The sequence below is a fragment of the Vombatus ursinus genome, unplaced genomic scaffold (assembly GCF_900497805.2).
Source record: "Vombatus ursinus unplaced genomic scaffold, bare-nosed wombat genome assembly UNPS02014791.1, whole genome shotgun sequence".
In the NCBI taxonomy this organism is placed as follows: domain Eukaryota; kingdom Metazoa; phylum Chordata; class Mammalia; order Diprotodontia; family Vombatidae; genus Vombatus; species Vombatus ursinus.
Genome location: NW_020954569.1, coordinates 64,114,441 through 64,132,517, shown reverse-complemented (window position 1 = coordinate 64,132,517; position 18,077 = coordinate 64,114,441). Strand labels below are relative to the sequence as shown.

Here is an 18,077-nt window from a genome sequence, read left to right as displayed (position 1 = left end):
GGAGGAGGAGGAGGAGGAGGAGGAGGAGGAGGGAGGCTGCACGATGGGGCATCGGGTGCTAGGCTGCCTCGGCCAGGGGCTGGAGGTAGGAGCGCTTGCCCCTTGCCAGTGAGAGCTGGGCCCCAGGGCTCGCAGCGCTGAGCCCTCGCCGAACTCAGTTGCCTGCCCTATCACCCCGGGTCAGGATGGGCTACGCCGACCCCTCGGCCAACCGGGATTTACTCGGGAATCGAACTTTGTTCTTCATCTTCATCTGCGCCTTTGCCGTGGTGACCTTGCTGCAACAAATCCTATATGGCCGAAACTACATCAGGAGGTCAGAAAGTCGAACGCGGGGCTGAGGCTGGGGCTGGGGGACGGGCCGGAGGAGTCAGCGGGAGCTCACCCTACGGTTGCTGCTCCGGGGACGGGGCTTCATTTCTCTGGCTTTTTTAAAATGATGTGTACCGCTCCCCTCCTCACCTTTTTGACAGGGGGTACCGAGCAGCATTAAGTTTCCGTGGCAGCCCAGATAAATGCAGCTATCTGAGAAGTCAGGGATCTCGGATGAGTGAGGACCCCTTTAAAGGGCGTTGGGTCTCCCGTGATACGGGAGAACAATATTCATAGCCTGCCTTGCGTCTCCCTAGAGGGAGAACCTTGAATGCTCACATCAATTTTAGCTGATTAGAAATCCATTTGAATGTTGAGGGTCAGTGGCAAGAGTCGAAATTGAGAACTCTGGCCTCGGTTTCAGGGACCTTCACTCCCTACCTAACTCTAGAGTTACTTCTGGAGGCTCCCTTGGGGGAGGTGTAGGTCAAATTCCCTGGGGAGCTTCTTGTTCGGTGAATTTGAGCAATGTTCAACTTGGGGGGCTTGGGAAAATGAGGTTTTCGTAGTGGAGTGGTGTGGAGGATGGGGAGGAGAGGATACAAGAGTGAAGCTGAATTTATATTTTACCTGTCACTGGATTTTGTCATATAAAAAAACAAAAACAAAAACAAAAAATACCCCACCACAGTTTACTCTGTTCTGGGACAGCGGAAAGAGCACTCTGGAGTCAGAGGACCTGGGTTCAAATCCTACCTTTGATTCTTGTGATACTGACAAGTCATTTAACCTGCCTGGGCCTCAGTTTCCTCATCTGTAAAACGAAGGGCTTGTATTAGATGGATGCCAAGGTCCTTTCCAGCCCTAGATCTATGATCCTACCTTTAGATTGGTTTTTGTCATGAGCCAGGGAGAATGCAATGAGAACTGTCAGCCCTTGTTTCTCACAACAAATCCTTTTCACATGAACAGAAATATCCCCAGAAAGTAGGACCTGGAAAATCTATGGAAAAATGATCACTTATACACTTAAACATTCTTCTTCTTTCTGCCTCTGCCTCTCTGAGGGTTGGAAAAAGCTTCTGTTTATTTCTGCTTGCTAAAGTACAGAGCCCGCAGCAGGGCAGTCCCAAGCTGAAGTTACTATTCCGAACCACATTTGTCTTGGTCTACAACTCAACCATCTTTTCCCATGCTGCTAGACCTGCTTCTTCCTTCACCTCACCCCACAAGCTTACTCCCCTAGTAGTTTGAGTTTTTCCAGCATTTTCCTTTGTATTTAAATATCCCTTTCTCACTTTTCTGAGGAGAGAGCTGTCCTTCCCTCCCCCTTGACCGTACATTTCCCCCTCTTCCCCACCCCCAAGAAGCCAGAACTGGTTGATGTGGAGGGAGGAGGGCATTTAAAGTGCTGCAAACTGAACAGCTATCATTTTAAAATAGCTCTCTCAGCTATGTGAAATCACAGGTACCAGATGAGAGAATTTAGACCGGGAAGGAACTTTGAAGATAAGTCCAACCTCCTCACTTTACAGTTGAGGAAACTGAGACACAGAGAAATAAACTTATGTGTCATAGATGGTAAATAGAAGGGCTAGGACTCAAACCTAGGTCAGAGGTGCCTATCCAGTGTGCCTAGATCTGCAGCTAGCCCTCAGGAGGTGACATGACCTTCAAGGGCATTTTCTTCCCCTGAGAGTCAGCAGCTGATCAGACCTGCATTAGACTAGTGGTTTGGAAGGGCAGTTCAGCCTAGAGCCTGGGAGGGTGTTGGAAACCTTAGTACTGCTCTTGTGTTACTGCTGTCATCTCCGGCTGAGTCCTCACTCTCTCCTCCCCACAAGGACAGCCTGGTTCTCAATAGTTCAAATCAATTTTCCGGATTTCCTCTCATTAGCCATAGGTTTTGATGGTTTGTGTTCCTCCCTGTCCTTCCCCCCACCCCTAGTGGTGCTTGCCTCCCTGTAGTCAGCCTTCTGGGTCAGGACATCTTATCAGGAAGGCCTAAGGGCTCAAGCCTGCCACGTGGCTGTCTGCTAGTCATATTGTTCTCTTGGAGCTAGGGGATGGGGTTGGGGGGGACTGGGGAGAGGTGAGGAGGGGAAAGTAGGCAGCATTCCCAGAAAGCTTCTGTGATGTGATATTGGAGCAGTGTAGGGGACATAGGGCTCTACACAGAAGCAAACCAAACTCATTATTACTTACTGTTGTTGGTTTCATTGGGTCAGGATGACCTCATCTTAAAGAGCTAACTCCTCCTAGCAGGATGTATGTACCCCGATGCCTGCCTGACTCCTTAAATCATTCTTGTTCCTGTTCTTGGATCTTCCTACAGTGCTTTGGGACAATTGGAGCAGTCATGTACTGAGAATGTATTATATGCCCAGTTCTAGGGTTTGGGGAGATATCTACATCTATCAGACCTGTCTGGGAGACAAGTCATACACACATGAAACAATTAACAAATAATTAAGTGCTATATGGTGTAGTGTATCATCTATTAAATGTCTACCATAGACAGAGCACTAGTTAGATGAGATACAAAGTCTTCAGGAACTCATGGGGGACTTAGTCCAGTGGGGAGATAAGACTCTAATACACATGTAATTGTATATATATAACATTATGAGGTAAATGCATTTGAGAGTTAGACGTCCAAGTTCAAGAGGAGAGGTTAGCAGGCTAAGCTTCCTGAGAAGTACTGACTACACGAGGGAGCTCAGAGAAAGAAGTCACTGGGCAGAATCGTTAGGATGGGAAGGAGTTTAGACTTGAAATGGGTCTTGAAGGATGAGTAATATTTGAGTAGTCAGATAAGAGGAAGAAGATTGTTCCAAGTTCTCAGCTGTGGGAAATCACAGGTACCTTGGAAGAGAAAACGATAGGCAGGAAATGAGGTTGGATAGCCTGCACAGAGGCGGAGGCAGAAATAAATATGAGATAGGTGGGCCAGTGAAGTGAGGAGGCCTGCACGTCTGAGGCCAAGTCTGTGTGCTGGAGTGCAGGGGAAGATAAGGCTGGAAATATTGGGTAGGATTAGACTGTGGAGGGTCTGAAAAGCTAGGGAGTGGATGTAGTGGTCAATCAGGAGCCTTTTTGGTTTCTTGAGTGGAAGAATGATGTGAGGAAATCACTGTTTTAGAAAGGTGAGTCTAGGTGTGTGTATGTGTGTGTGTGTGAGATGGATTAGAAACAGATACTTCCCAGTGGGAAGGAGTATAGCAATAGTCCCATCCAGGAGTCTCAGATCCTTAGTTCTTAGTTTATTTCGGTCCTCTTTGGAAATCCCAAGAGTTTGTGTCTTTCTCTCTCTAATCCATTCTCCATGTAACTGCCAAAGTGATATATATTTCTTAGGTATGAGTCTGACCACGTCACTCTCCTGCTCAAAAAGGTCCAGTGGCTCCCTATTGCCTCTCAGATAAAACATAGACTACTCCAGTTGTCATTCATAACTACCTTTCCAGACTTATTATGCATTAGGCCCCTTCATGCACTCTATTGCCCAGTCAAACTGGTCTACTTGCCCAGGCAGTGAGTCCTCCCTGTGTGGAAATGCATTCCCTCCTCATCTCTACCTTTTAGAATCCCTAGTTTCTTTTAAAGTTCAGTTTAAGTGCCATTTCCTACATAAAGCATTTTCTGATCCTCTCAGTAGCTAGTGACAGTTCTCCATCCTCCTTTTGCCCCATTACCTTGTAGTTACTTTATATAGACATTTTTTAAAATCATGCTGTTTCCCCTAGTAGTTTCATTTTTGTTTTTATATCCCCAGTGCTTAGAAGAGTATCTGGCGCATAGTAGGTACTTAATAATTGCCTATTGTCAGAATGATTGATTGATTCTTTAATCTTGAGCTTGTTTGGTGTCATTCTATTAAACGCTCTCATTGTTTTAAAGTTCCAAGCTCTCAGGGCCATTTATTTCAAGTCACAAGTCACTTGCACTTGTTCAATGACAAAGTTAGACCTGTGGAGAGAGGGGGATGTTAAGCCCAATTCTTCATGCTTCTAAACTGCTTCCATTGTTGTAAATTAGGGAACAGCATGAGCTTTCAGGGATAGCACTCTGAAAGCATCCCGACCATTAATGGCTCTCAAACATACTCCATTGGTTAAAAGGGAAATGACCAAGAGGGTGTGAACAGTTAGCCCCACCACTGGAGAAACAGATTGGGGCATGCTGTGTCCTACCTATGGATGAATGGGAGCTTCTCCCTCCTCTTCCTCCTCCTCCTCACTCACCTATATATAGATTGCACTTTACTGATTACAAAGTATCTTTACACACATTCTCCTACCTGCTCCTCAGGAAAGAGGTAATATCGATATTATTATCCCCATTTTACACATGGGAAAACTGAAACTAATGAAGTAACCTGCCCACACTCTCACAGTTAATAAGTGACAGAGGTTTGCTGACGCCAAATCTTGACCCTTTCTACTACATTGCAACTGCATCTTGGAGCCGCTAGGTGGTGCAATGTCTAGAGTCGGATATGACTGAACAACAACTCATCTGCATCAGACAGGCCTAGTCCAAAATAGAATGTGTATGTAGCTTCCCTCCCTTAGAATGTAACCTAAGAGAGGGTAAGCCCAGGGTCATACAGCTAGTAAAGTGTGAAGTGGTTTCATGGATTCCACAGGATTCCATACCTAAGAAAGATGGTTGGAAGAGAACTTCTGGGCACCGAAACCTCTAGTCGTCCATTGTGATAACCTGACCATCAGGGGTCTTCTTGGCCCTAGGTCAAGTACTCTATCTACTACCAACCCATTTTTATTGATTGCCTATTTTTTGCCTTAACCTGGGGTAAAAAGATCAGAAGAGACATAAACCCTGTCCTCAAGGATCTTTAGGGAGGTTTGTTAAAGGGAGGTGAGACAAATGTGTGCAACAGCTAGTCAACAATACAAAATTGAATCATACAGATTATGGTGTTTCTTAAGTGAGTAATTTCAGCGCTTACAAGGACTTGCCTTACAACAACCCTGTGGGGTAGATGGTATAAGTGATGCTGTATTTTACAGATGAAGTAACTGAGGCTCAAAGAGGTTAATAATGTTACTGGTTCAAACTAAAGTCTCTTTCTGAGACCAGTGCTCATTCCACTACACCCACTATTCTGTTGGCCTGCCTCTTAGATTAAGAGAGAGGGTGAATGGTACAGATTAGAGGAGTTAGGGAAAGTTTCCTGGAAAAAGTAGGCCTTGAAAGGTGAGTAGGATTTGGATAGATAGAGGAGAGGAAGAAGAGTGTGATAAGTCGGTGGAATGGTGTAAGCACACTGGGGCTGTGGGAATGAGTACAGCATATTTGGGGGCTGTGAGGAAACTGACTGAGGAGAGATGGCAAATTTTAGGAAATAGTTGGATTGCCAGGCAGATGGGAGGAGAAAGAACATTCCAGGAAGGAATGTAGTACAAACCAAGGCACACTGGTGGGAATGGCATGTTCAGGGGGCAATGAGGCTGGCCTGAGAGGAGCAGAGTGTGTTGGGAAGAACGGGAGATGAAGATGGGTAGATTCGGTAGGCACAGAGTATAAAAGGCCTTTAAAATCCTGCAGAGGGGTTTGGATTTTGTATGGTGAGCAGTGGGGAGCCCCTGGAATTTCTCAAGCAGAGAATGACCTGGTGGAAGTGAGACTTTGAAATGAATGGAATGTGCTGGCTAGATTAGAGGATAGAGTCTGAAGGTGAAAAGGCTGGACACAAAGCTGCCCTCAGGAGTGAGGGAAAGAAGGCCTGGAGTGGCTGCTTTTTAACTTAATTTCTGTGTGGTGTATTGGAGAGAACACTGGCTTAGAAATCAGCAGCCCTAGATTCCAGTCCTATAGCTACCCTTTAACTTGCCCTGGGACCATGGGAATGTCATTTTACCTCTGGAGCCTCAGTTTTCTCATCTATTTTGAGACAATTGGACTAGACCAGAAGTATCAAATTTGGGTCCCAACACAGCATTCCCAAGTGTAGTGTGAGCCATTTGGGAAATATTTAACAAAATAAATAAAAATACAACAAAATACAGATAGCATCACATTTTAAGCTAAGTCAATATGTGGCCTGTAGGAATCCTTGCGTATGGATCATTAGCCCCCTTTTGGATTTAGTTTTGGTACTATTGGACCAGACTATCTCTAAGGTCCCTTATAGCTGTAAAGTCAAATGCTCTATTCTTACAATATAACCAGTGCATTCAAAATTGCTTGAGGCTAGTGCTTAACTACCTGTCTCTGAGAGGGATTGCAAATGTCCCAGGAAGCTAAAACAGAGAAATAACCACATGGTGAATAAGAAGTTATGGCTCCCTAGTTTAGTGGGTACCTTTGGGATTGGTTTGTATGCAAAAGTACTATAGGGGCATGAAACCCTATACATACTCTTACCTGGTTCAGGGGCCTTAGGTCACCACAGTGGGACTGTTCCATTTGAGCCTAACATCTGAGGAAGAGGTAATATAGTAGAAAGGGTACTGGCCTTGGAGTCAAAAGTCTTAAGTTTGAATGCCTCTTCTGATGCTCTCTGACCCTCAGCTCCTTCATTTGTAAAATGGGGGCGGTAGTACCTATGTGGAAGATTGCTGTGAAGTTAGTTCTTTATAGACTTTGAGGAGCTTTCCTCACTATTGTCCTATAGTGTAGAATTATAGTGTATTATTACTCCCATTTTTTTTTATTATAGCAACCTAAAGTATAAAGATATCAAATGATTTTACCCCAGGAAGCACCTAAGCCAGCCACTGAATTGAGCATACTCCTTTCCCACACCGCCTCTGTTGTCAACATCATCAAATAGCCCAGATCCTCTACAAGGTCCTCAACTTCCTTTATTTTTTTTTAAAAATATAAATTTATTTATTCCTTAGTTTTTGACATTCACTTTTATAAGATTTTGAGTTCTAAATGAAGTCTTCAACTTTTACTTTGGATCAGCATAGACTAGTGATTCTCAAACTTTTTGGTCTCAGGACCCCTTTATACTCTTTTTTTTTTTTTTTTTGGTGAGGCAAACAGGGTTAAGTGACTTGCCCAGGGTCACACAGCTAGTAAGTGTCAAGTGTCTGAGACTGGATTTGAACTCGGGTCCTCCTGACTCCGAGGCTGGAGCTCTATCCACTGCACCACCTAACTGCCCCTGACCCCTTTGTACTCTTAAGAATTATTGAGGACTACATCCCACCAAGAGCTTTTGTTTATGTAGGTTATATCTGTCAATATTTAATGGATTAGAAAGGAAAACAATCATAGTATTATTATAAAAATAATTTTGACTTCACGGATCCCCTGAAAGGATCTTGGAGAACTCAGGTCCCCAGATCACACTTTGAGAACTTCTGGGAGAGACAAATGGACTTTCTGGGCCCTCTTTTATAGTTATATATTATTACTATCATCACTTCTTTTCCCTTTTCTCTCCCCCTCCCCCAACCCAGACATAAACCTCCAGAAGCAAAACCACATTCGTTTATTAGTACTCAAATGAAAATAACAGAAAATGGAAAAATGAAGAAAAAAGACTGATACCATTGACTTCTGACACTGTTACACTGAATGAATGATTTGGAAGGGACCTCAAAGCCTCTTTGTCCAACTCATACCTGACTAATGAGCCCTTTATAATGTCCTCAACAAGTGGTTCATCCATCCTCTTGTTGAAGACCTCTAGTGAAGGAAAACCTATAACTTTCCTGGGCAACATATTCCACTTTTGTCCAGTCCTGATTGTTAGACCATTTTCCTTTCCTAATACTGCCTCTCTGACTTCCTTTAAAAATGAATTGTTAATCATATATTTTATTTTACACTGCCTAATTTTTTCCTAGTATTCTTTTCCCTCCTTACTAGAGAGCCATTTTCATATAATATACTTTTTTTGGAAGAAGAAGGAAAAAGAGGAATAAGAGGGGAAAAAAACCAAGCAAAACAAATCATTACATAGACAGAGAATTTGAAAATATATCTAAGGTTCTATACCCATGGACCCATCCACCTCTATAAAGCACTGAAGTGAGGTGTCTTCTCATATCTCTTTTTTGGGGTCATGGGTATTCATTATAATGTTACAATATTCAATTTTGATTGTTTTGGATTTTTTCTATTTACATTGTTGTAGTCATTATGTATACTGTTTTCATGGTTCTGCTTACTTCACTCTATATCAGTTCGTATAAATCTTTTTATTCTTCTCTGTATTCATCATGTTTGTAATTTCTTTTTTTAATTTTATTTATTTTATTCTGAACTTAAGAAATAAAACAAGCATTTCCATAATAAAGTGAGATAGAAAAACAGAGGATTGCACCTGAAGTTGCACATCTATTATGTACAACTTGCTATTCCTTTCAAATATACACAAAGTTATCATGTGAATTTCTTTTTTTCCTCTCCCCCGCTGCTGGACTTGAGATGATTACTCTTAGAGACAAATCTGTGTGTGTACATACACACACCACACACACACACACGTATACGTATACACACACATATATACATAAATATGTATACATGTGTGCATGTATATATGTACATATGTATTATATATGTATATATGTAAGAATATATATATTCTTTCTCTGGATTCAAATAGCATCTTCCTTCATAGGAGCTTTGTGATTAATTTGGGTATTTATAATAGAATGACCTGGTTGCTCAAAGTTCTTTTTAAAAACAATACTGCTGTTATTGTATACAATGTGCTCTTGGTTCTGCTCATTTCACTCTTCATTATTTCATGGGGGTCTCTCCATGCTTTTCTAAAATCATTGAGCTCATCCTTTCTTATAGGAGAGTAATATTCCATCATGAACATATACCACAATTTGTTTAGCCATTTCCCAATTGATGGGCATCCCCACAATTTCCAGTTCTTTGCCAACACAAATAGAGCTGCCATAAATATTTTAGAACATGTAGATTCTTTTCCATTTTCCCTAATCATCTTGGGAAACAGAATTAATAGTGGTATTGCAAAGGTATAGTGGTATTGCAAAGGTATAGTGGTATCAAAGGGTATATAGGCAGTTTAATAACTCTTTGTGCATAATTCCAGATCTCTCTCCAAAATGGTTGGATCAGCTCTCAGAAACACCAACAATAATTAAGGTCCTAATTTTTCCACATCTCCTCCAACATCTGTCATTTTCCTCTTCTGCCATTTTAACCAATCTTATAGGTGTAAAATGATATCTCATGGTTGTTTTAATTTGCATTTTTCTAATCAATAGATTTAGAGCATTTTTTTCAAAAGACTATAAATTGTTTTGATTTCTTCATTGGAAAACTGGTTGTTCATATTCTTTGACCATTTGTCGATTGAGGAATGAATCAACTCAATGAGGCAATCAGGTTAGGTGACCTGCCTAGGGTCACACGGCTAGTAAGTGTCAAGTGTCTGAGGCTAGATTTGAACTCACGCCCTCCTGACTCCAGAACTGGTGCTCTATCCATTGTACCATCTAGCTGTCCCTACTCACATTCTTATAGATTTGACAAAGTTCTTTATATGAGATATGAGACCTTTACCTAAGAAACTGTCTAGAAATCCCCCTCCCTCCAGTTTTCAGCTTTCCTTCTAATCTTGGCTATATTTCTTTTATTTGTACCACACCTTTTTAATTTAATGTGCTCAAAATTATCTATTTTACATCTCACAACACACTCTCTCCTGTTTGTTCATAAATTGTTCACCAATCCATAGGTCTGATAGGTAGTATGTTCCATATTCTTCAAATTTTCTTGTAATATCTCCATTTATATCTAGGTCATGTTTCCATTTTGACCTTATCTTGGCAATGGTATAAAATGTTGGTCTATGCCCAATTTCTGCCAGACTGCTTTCCCAACAATTTTTTTTAACCAAATAATGAATTCTTATTTCTAAAACTTAAGTCTTTATACTTGTCAGACACTGGGTTACTATATTTGTTTGCTGCTATAGATTGTATGTCTACTCTGTTCCACTGATCTACCTGTTTCTTAGCCAGTGCCAGATAGTTTTGATAATCACTGCTTTATAATGTAGTTTAAGATCTGGTACTGTTAAACCTCATTCCTTTACATTTTTTCCTATTAGTTCCTTTTATATTCTTGATCTTTGATTCTTCCAAATGAATTTTGTTATTTTTTTTCTAGCTCTGTAAAATAAGTTTTTGATAATTTGATCGAGATGGCATTGAATATATAGATTAATTTGGGTAAAATTGTCATTTTTGTAATATTGGCCTTGCCTACCTATGAACAATTAATATTTCACCATTTATTTAAATCTGATTGTAGTTGTATACAAAATTTTTTATGGTTTTGTTCATATAGATCCTGGGTTTGTTTTGGTAGGTGTATTCCCAGGTATTTTATACTGTCTAGAGTTATTTTAAATGGGATATCTCTAGCCATCTCTTCCTGCAGGATCCTGTTGGTGATATATAGGAATGATGATGATTTATGTGGGTTTATTTTATATCCTGCTACTTTGCTGAAATTATTAATTATTTCAATTATCTTTTTAGTTGAATCTTTAGGATTTTCCAAGTATATTATCATACCATATGCAGAAAGAGATAGTTTTAATATCTCACTCCCTATTCTGATTCCTCCTATTTCTTTTTCTTCTCTTGTTTGCTATTGCTAGAATTTCCAATACAAAACTGAATAATATTGGTGACAGTAGGCATCTTTGTTTAGGAGTTCCTAAAATTTAGTGTTTAATTAGGGATTTTTAATTCATTCTTTTTCTAGTTTTTTTTTAATTGCATCCCCAGTTCATTGGTTTGCTCTTTCTCTCTTTTTTTTTTATTGATATAAGTGTTTAGAGATATAAATTTTCCTCTGATTACTGCTTTTCTGTATCCCATAGGTTTTGATAAGTTGTTTCATTATTGCCATTTTGTTTAATGAAATTACTGATTGTTTCTATTATTTGTTCTCTAGTCTATACATTCTTTAAGATTAGGTTGTTTAGTCTCCAATTAGTTTTTTTCTGTTTTCATGGTCCATTATTAAATATAATTTTTATTGCATTCTGGTCTGTAAAGGAAGCATTTAATATTTCTGCTTTTCTGCTTTTGGCTACAAAATTTTTGTGCCTTAATATATGGTCAATCTTTGTAAAGGTACCGTGTACCTCTGAGAAAAAGGTGTATTCCTTTCTAATTCCATTCAGTTATCTCTAGATATCTATCTTATCTAAAATTCTATTCACTTCCTTAATTTATTTCTTATTTATTTTTTGGTTAGATTTATCTAGTTCTGAGAGAGGAAGATTAAAGTCCTCCACTATTACAGTACTACTATCTATTTCCACCTGTTATTCATTTAATTTTCTTTTAAAAATTTAGATGCTATGATATTTGGCGCATGTAAGTTTAGTATTAATATTGCTTCATCATTTATGGTACCTTTTATCATAATGTAGTTCTTTATCTCTTTTAATTAAATCTATTTTAGCTTTGACTTTGGTATCATGATTGCTACTCCTGCTATTTTTTGTATTTACTGGGGTGTAGTACATTCTACTCCAACCCTTTATTTTAACTCTGTGTGTATCTCTCATTTTTAAATGTGTTTCTTGTAAGCAGAATATTGTCAGATTCTGATCTTTAATCCATTCTGCTATCCATTTCTGTTTTATGGGTGAATTCATCCCATTCACATTCAAAGTTATAATTGCTATTTGTGTATTTCCCTCCATCTTATTTTCCTCACTATTGTCCTTCTCAGACTCTCTTTTGACCCTATCCCTTCTTTAGTTTACTTCTATCCACTACCTCCCTATTCCACACCCTTTTAAAGAATCTCTCCCTTATGCTCTCCCCTAACCCTTCTTTTCCTTGTTCTACCTATTCCTCTAAGGGTCCCTCCTTTTTCTTCTCCATCAAGCCTCCTAAATCTTAAGCTACACATCCTTCCAACCCTCCTCCCTTATTCTGTTTCCTCACTCTCTTATTTCTTTATAAATTTAAAACACTTTTATGCTCTTCTAGATGTATATGTTGTTACCTCTTTAACTCAGATCTGATGAGTAGGTTTTCAGCAATACCAGCCCTCCACCCCCACCTGATTCCTCTGTATCAGTTCTTCCTCTTACATCTCATTTGTATGAGATAATTGCTTTTTTAACCCTTTCCTATGCAATTTTGCTTTTGAAAATCACATCACACTCAGTTCATCTCAATTTTTCTTTCAAACTACCTGATTACTAATGACAGTCTTAAGAATATGGTTTACACTTCCGCATATAAAAAATAAACAATTTGTCCTTATTGAATCCCTTGTAATTGATCTTTGATGTTTACCTCATATTTATCCTGGATCTTCTATGTCAAATTTTCTATTATATTCTGGTCTTTTTGTGGTAAAAACTTGAACACCTGTCAAGTCATTGAATGTTCATTTTTTTTTTGGTTCAGGATTGTACTTAGCTTTGCTGGGTAAGTTATTTTTGGCTGCAATCCCAGTTCTTTTGCTCTTCAATATATGGTGTTCCTAGACCTGTGCTCTTTTAGTGTAGCAGCTTCTAGATCTTGTGTAATTTTAATTGTTGCTCCACAGTATTTGAATTTTTTTTTCTTGTTGCTCATAATATTTTCTTCTTAAGCTTTGGGTTTTGAAATTTGACTATGATATTCCTGTAGGTGTTCATCCTGGGATCTCTTACACGTGGTGATCAGTGGATTTTTTTCTATTTTTACTTTCCCTTTTTACTTTCCCTTCTTGTTCTGAAATTTCAGGGCAATTTTCTTTAATTATTTCTTATAATATTAGATCAAGATTCTTTTTTTTTTTTGATCATAGCTTTCAGGTAATCCTATGATTCTCATTTTCTCTTCTTGATCTGTTCTTCAGATCAGTTATTTTTCTTATGAGAGGTTTCACATTCTTTTCTATTTTTTCATTCTTTTTTATTTTATTTTATTATTTCTTGGCATCCTATAATGTCATTCACTTCCCCTTACCCAATTCTAGTTTTTAAGGAGTTGGTTTTCTTCCTTAAGATTCTGGATCTCTTTTTCCAGTTGGTTGACTTTCTTTTCATACTTTCCTTGTTTTTTTTGGATTGCTCTTTTCCAATTTTTCCTCAATCTCTCTTATTTGATTTTTAAATTCTTTTTAAAGTTCTTCTAAGAACTCTTTTTGGGCATGTGACCATTTGACGTTATCTTTGGGATAGGAGAGACCTTTTTGCTTCAATATCCTCCTCTGAAAATGCACCCAAGTCTTCTCTATATTCATAGTAGCTGTCTATGATTGGGTTCTTTCTCCTTTGCTTACTCATTTTTATTTTTGTTTCTTAATTTTTAGCAGCTTGTTATAAACACATCTAGTCTGAGGATGTGGGGGATGGTGCCTCTGGTCTCAGGTCCTTCTTACTGTTATCTTCTGAACTTTGTCCAGGGTCCAACTTAGTCACTCCTTTCCCCCTCCAAGCCACACCTAGGGCCTCCAGCCACACTATGCTAGAAAAGTTCTTGCTCCTTGAAGACCTCCAGTGGCTGTAACCTTCAGTTCTCCCCTCTGGCCTGGAACTGGAGCCAGGAACTCAGCTCTCCTATAAGTGCCCACAGCCAGCAGCATCCCTGCCCCGCTGTTTCTGTGCTCAGCAGGCGCTGTTAGTTTCTTCTTACCTGTAGTTTGTGACCTCCTCTAGGCAGCACAGGTAGGCCTGGCATTCCTCAGCTGCAGAGGATCCTTCAACCTTCCCCTACTCAGATATCTGACCCCCCTCCCCACACTGTCTGTGAGGTGAGAATTCCTGTGGCTGAGGTCCCAACCCAGCTGCCCCCAGGGCTTGTGGTTTGTTGTTTCAGTGGAGATAATCTGGAGGTGTTTGCACTTCACTCAGGCCAAATCTCCATCCCTGGGGTCTTTCCTCAGATCTTCTCCAGTTGTCCTTGGAGGACCATTGCTCTGCCCCAACTTTTGTTTATTTTTGCCACTCTATGTTCATCCTGAGTCTCTATTTTGTCTTGTTTGTGGAGGAAATCTGGAGAGCTTGGAAATTTCTGACCTACTCAGCCATCTTCCCCAAATTCCCCCCATATCTGTAATTTCTTATAGCATAGTAATATTCCATTATTTTCATGCACCACAATTTGATTAGCCTTTACTCCATTGGTGAACAACTATTTTGTTTCCAATTCTTTACTTCCACAAAAAAAGTGCTTCTGGGTCTGCCTCTTGTGTTAAACAGTCCAGGCCTAATCCCCTTTCCATATTAACAGTCCTTTGAATTGCCTTGAAGGTACCATTATATTCCCCCAAAGTCTTCTCTTCTCTAGGTTAAACATCACCATTTCTTTTGGTTGAGACTTGCAGGGTTTGTTCTCTTATCCTCTTGCTATCTCAGTTACTTTCTTCTGGATATTCTTCATTTTGGTCGAGTGTTTTCTAAATCTGTGGTTCCCAGAGTTGAATGAAGTACACCAGCTGTATCCTGACAAAGACAGACTGTAGCAGACCTGTTCTCTCCCTCCTTCTGGACTCTGCATGTCACTGCAACCTAGAATGGTATTAGCTGTTTGGTTATCACACTGCTGACATTAGCCATTTCTGCCCCATCCTGTCAGTGTGAAGTTGAATTTTTAGATAGGAATGTAGAACTTTGTAATTGTCTCTATTAATTTCAATCTCCTTGATTCAGTCCATCATTCTAGTCTATTAAGATCTTTTCATATCTGAACTCTGACTTCCTATGTGGTAGCAATCTTGCCAATTTCTGTGTCATCTGAAAATCTGACAAGCATGCCATTTCTTCTTTCATCAAAGTCACAGATAAAAATGATGATCAGTACAGGACCAGTGACATGTCTCTGTGTCACTCTTCTAGAAACTTTCCTCGAATTTGACAGTCTCCCATTAGTGACTACTCCTTGGGTCTAGTTATTCAACCAGCTCCAAATCCGCCAAATTGGGCAATCTCTAGCTTTAATGTCTTCACCTTATTCACAAGAATGGCAGAAGAAATTTTGTCAAATGCTTTTCTGAAGTGTAAGTATATTAATCCTACAACCATGCTCTCATTTAATGACCTGCTTCATTTTATAAATGATGATAAATCATTCTTTTAATAATGTATTCTAAAATTTCACCGGGAAGAGGAATCAAACTTAGGGGTCTAGAGTTTGTGGGCTCTACCTAGCTGTTTCCCTTTTGTGAAAATTGGGACAACTTCTGATCTCCTTCAGACTTGTGCCACCTCTCTCATTCTCCATGACCTTTCTTTTTTTAAGTTAAATTAAATTTTTTTTTGTTACATTTGCATTTTTGGCTACAGTTTTAAGTTCTAAACTCTCTCCCTCCTTCCCTCACCATATGGCACTAGAGAAGGTCACCATTTGACATAATTATACACACACACATTCATGTAAAACCATACTATGCATGCTTTTGTTTATCAGTTCTTTCTCTGGAAGTAGATAGCGTCTTCCTTCATGTGTCCTTTGTAGTTGATTTGAGTATTTATAATTCTCAGAATAACTTAGCCCTTCACAGTTGTCATTTGAACAATATTGTTGTTACCATATACAATATTCACTTAGTTCTGCTCATTTCACTCTTCATTATTTCATGCAAGTCCTTCTATGTTTTTCTAAAGTCAATCAGCTCATCATTTCTTACAGCACAGTAGTATTACATCACAATTATATACCACAACTTGTTTAGCCATTCCCCAATTGAAGGGCATCCCTTCAATTTCCAGTTCTTTGCCACCACAAAGAGAACTGCTATAAATATTTTAGAACATATGGCTTCTTTTCCTTTTACCCAGATCATCTTAGAAAACAAACATAATAGTGGTATTGCTGGGTCAAAGGATATGACAATTTTATAACTCTTTGGGCATCTCCAATGATCTTTCAAAGATCGTTGACAGAGGTTTAGCAGTAATGTATTCCAGCTTTTTCAGAACCCTATCTCATAGTTCTTTCAGGTCTGGTCAGTTGTCCTCATTGAAGGTAATTAGAAGCTATTTGACCATTTCCTACCTTATGTTGTGTCTCCATTCACCACTAACCATTTCTGTCCTCTCCTCTCTGGTTCAAAGACTGTTCTCCTAGGAAGAGAAATACACTGTACTACTTCTAATAGATCTCTAATCTCACTGACATGGATTTTCTCTCAAACGATGCAGATCACAGCCTGTTCACATTCTCTCATCCTGTGTGACTATTGTTTATGACTCTCATAAAGTCTAGAATACCCAACATGTTGAGGGACGTTACTTTAGGTCTCAACATTATATGGGTACCAGCACAGCACGCGGGGTATCCATCTTAGCCATCTGTTACCTCTTGCTACATGATTGGTCACTCTCTTTGATATTAATAGCACGATAGTATTCTTTGCTATTGAGAGTATATTAATACTCTTTGCTTCTTCATGCATGTTTTTTGTTGTTGGTGATATTCCGCAGGTGATTTACGTGTACTATGCATCCCTCCATTGCCTTTTGGGTGGCCCACATTTTTTGACTCTTTGAAGGCTCTGGTATTTCACAATTCATAGCTGTAAAGCATCACTGGAAGACCATTGGTGTTAGTAGTTGAGTTTTTGTTTCAGGGAGAAGGCTGGGGTCCTGGAAGGTGCTCCACAGTTTTCCAAGGGCACTATGTGCTGCTCTTCTTCCTTTTGAATTCTAGGCCCAGTTCGTTGTCCTGAAGTATCTGTCCAAGATACATGTATTGACAGACTAGCTCTACATAGGCTTAAAGTATTCTTCATTCACTCACTTACTTTTTCTTATGTGGATATTAGAACTCTCAGGTGGCTGTGAATTTCATTATGGAGACTGTGCAGTGTTCCAGGGCTTGCTGCACTTGGCAAATGTCACCCACTAAAGGAGGCATGTAGAGGACCCCATGTATAGGGAGTCTGGTCTCCATTTGACCTCTTTGTTGGCATCGTGGGCCCTTTCTTTTCTCCCTCTATGCTATTGACCAGCTCCTATGGTTTCAATTGTCATCTCTATGCTGATGATTCTCAGATCTACTTATACAGCTCTAACACCTGATCTCTAGATTCTTATTTCCTACTGCTGACTAGACATTTCAGACTATATCTCCTATAGGCATCTTAAGTTTAACATGTCCAAAACTGAACTTGAAAACTTTCCCCCAAAATTCTTGCCTTTCCAAACTTCTCTAATGTTGTTGAAAGTTCCACCACCCTCCTAGTCATCTAGCCTCATGACCTAGGTGTCATCTGACTCCTCATTCTGTCTCATCCCTCCAATCCATTCTGTTGCCAAGTTCTGTTGACTTTTTTTTCGTTAACATCTCTCACATATTTCCCCTTTTCTCCTCTGACACTGCCACCGTCCTGGTGCAAGCCTTCCTCACTTTACGTCTAGACTATGGCAATGGCCTGCTGGGTGTTCGTCTTGCCCCACTCCAGTCCATCCTCCACTCATCTATCAAATTCATCTTCCTAAAGCACAGAGTTGACTGCCCCACCCCCCATCAACTCTAGTGGCTCAAGGAGCTCACAATCTAATGGAGCAAACAACATGCAAACAGCTATATCTTTTGCCTTTCTTTGTATCCCCAGCTCTTAGCACAATGCTTGATAAATGCCTATTGACATAGCAATGACATGTCTCCCTGTTTTGTTCTTTGTTTGATATTAATAATCAAAGGATAAGTGAGCAAAATTAACTCTGTTGTTTTGATTTTTAACATTTATGGGAAGGAGAAGAGAGTCTTTAAGACTACATTTTTCTTCAACAAATCAATGCTTTTGGGGGTGGTGGTAGGCATTTGATGTTATTA

The 18,077-nt window shown here is 39.7% G+C and overlaps 1 protein-coding gene across 3 annotated transcripts in view; it reads left to right on the top strand.

The window, feature by feature from the left end:
• Window positions 1-185: 185 nt before the first annotated feature.
• Window positions 186-18,077, top strand: part of ST8SIA5 (ST8 alpha-N-acetyl-neuraminide alpha-2,8-sialyltransferase 5) — a 130,156-nt gene continuing 112,264 nt past the window's right edge. For all 3 annotated transcript variants that reach the window (XM_027868728.1, XM_027868727.1, XM_027868726.1), the window contains exon 1: window positions 186-316. In XM_027868728.1, the coding sequence (XP_027724529.1) occupies window positions 186-316 (131 nt within the window). The remainder of the gene's footprint in view (window positions 317-18,077) is intronic.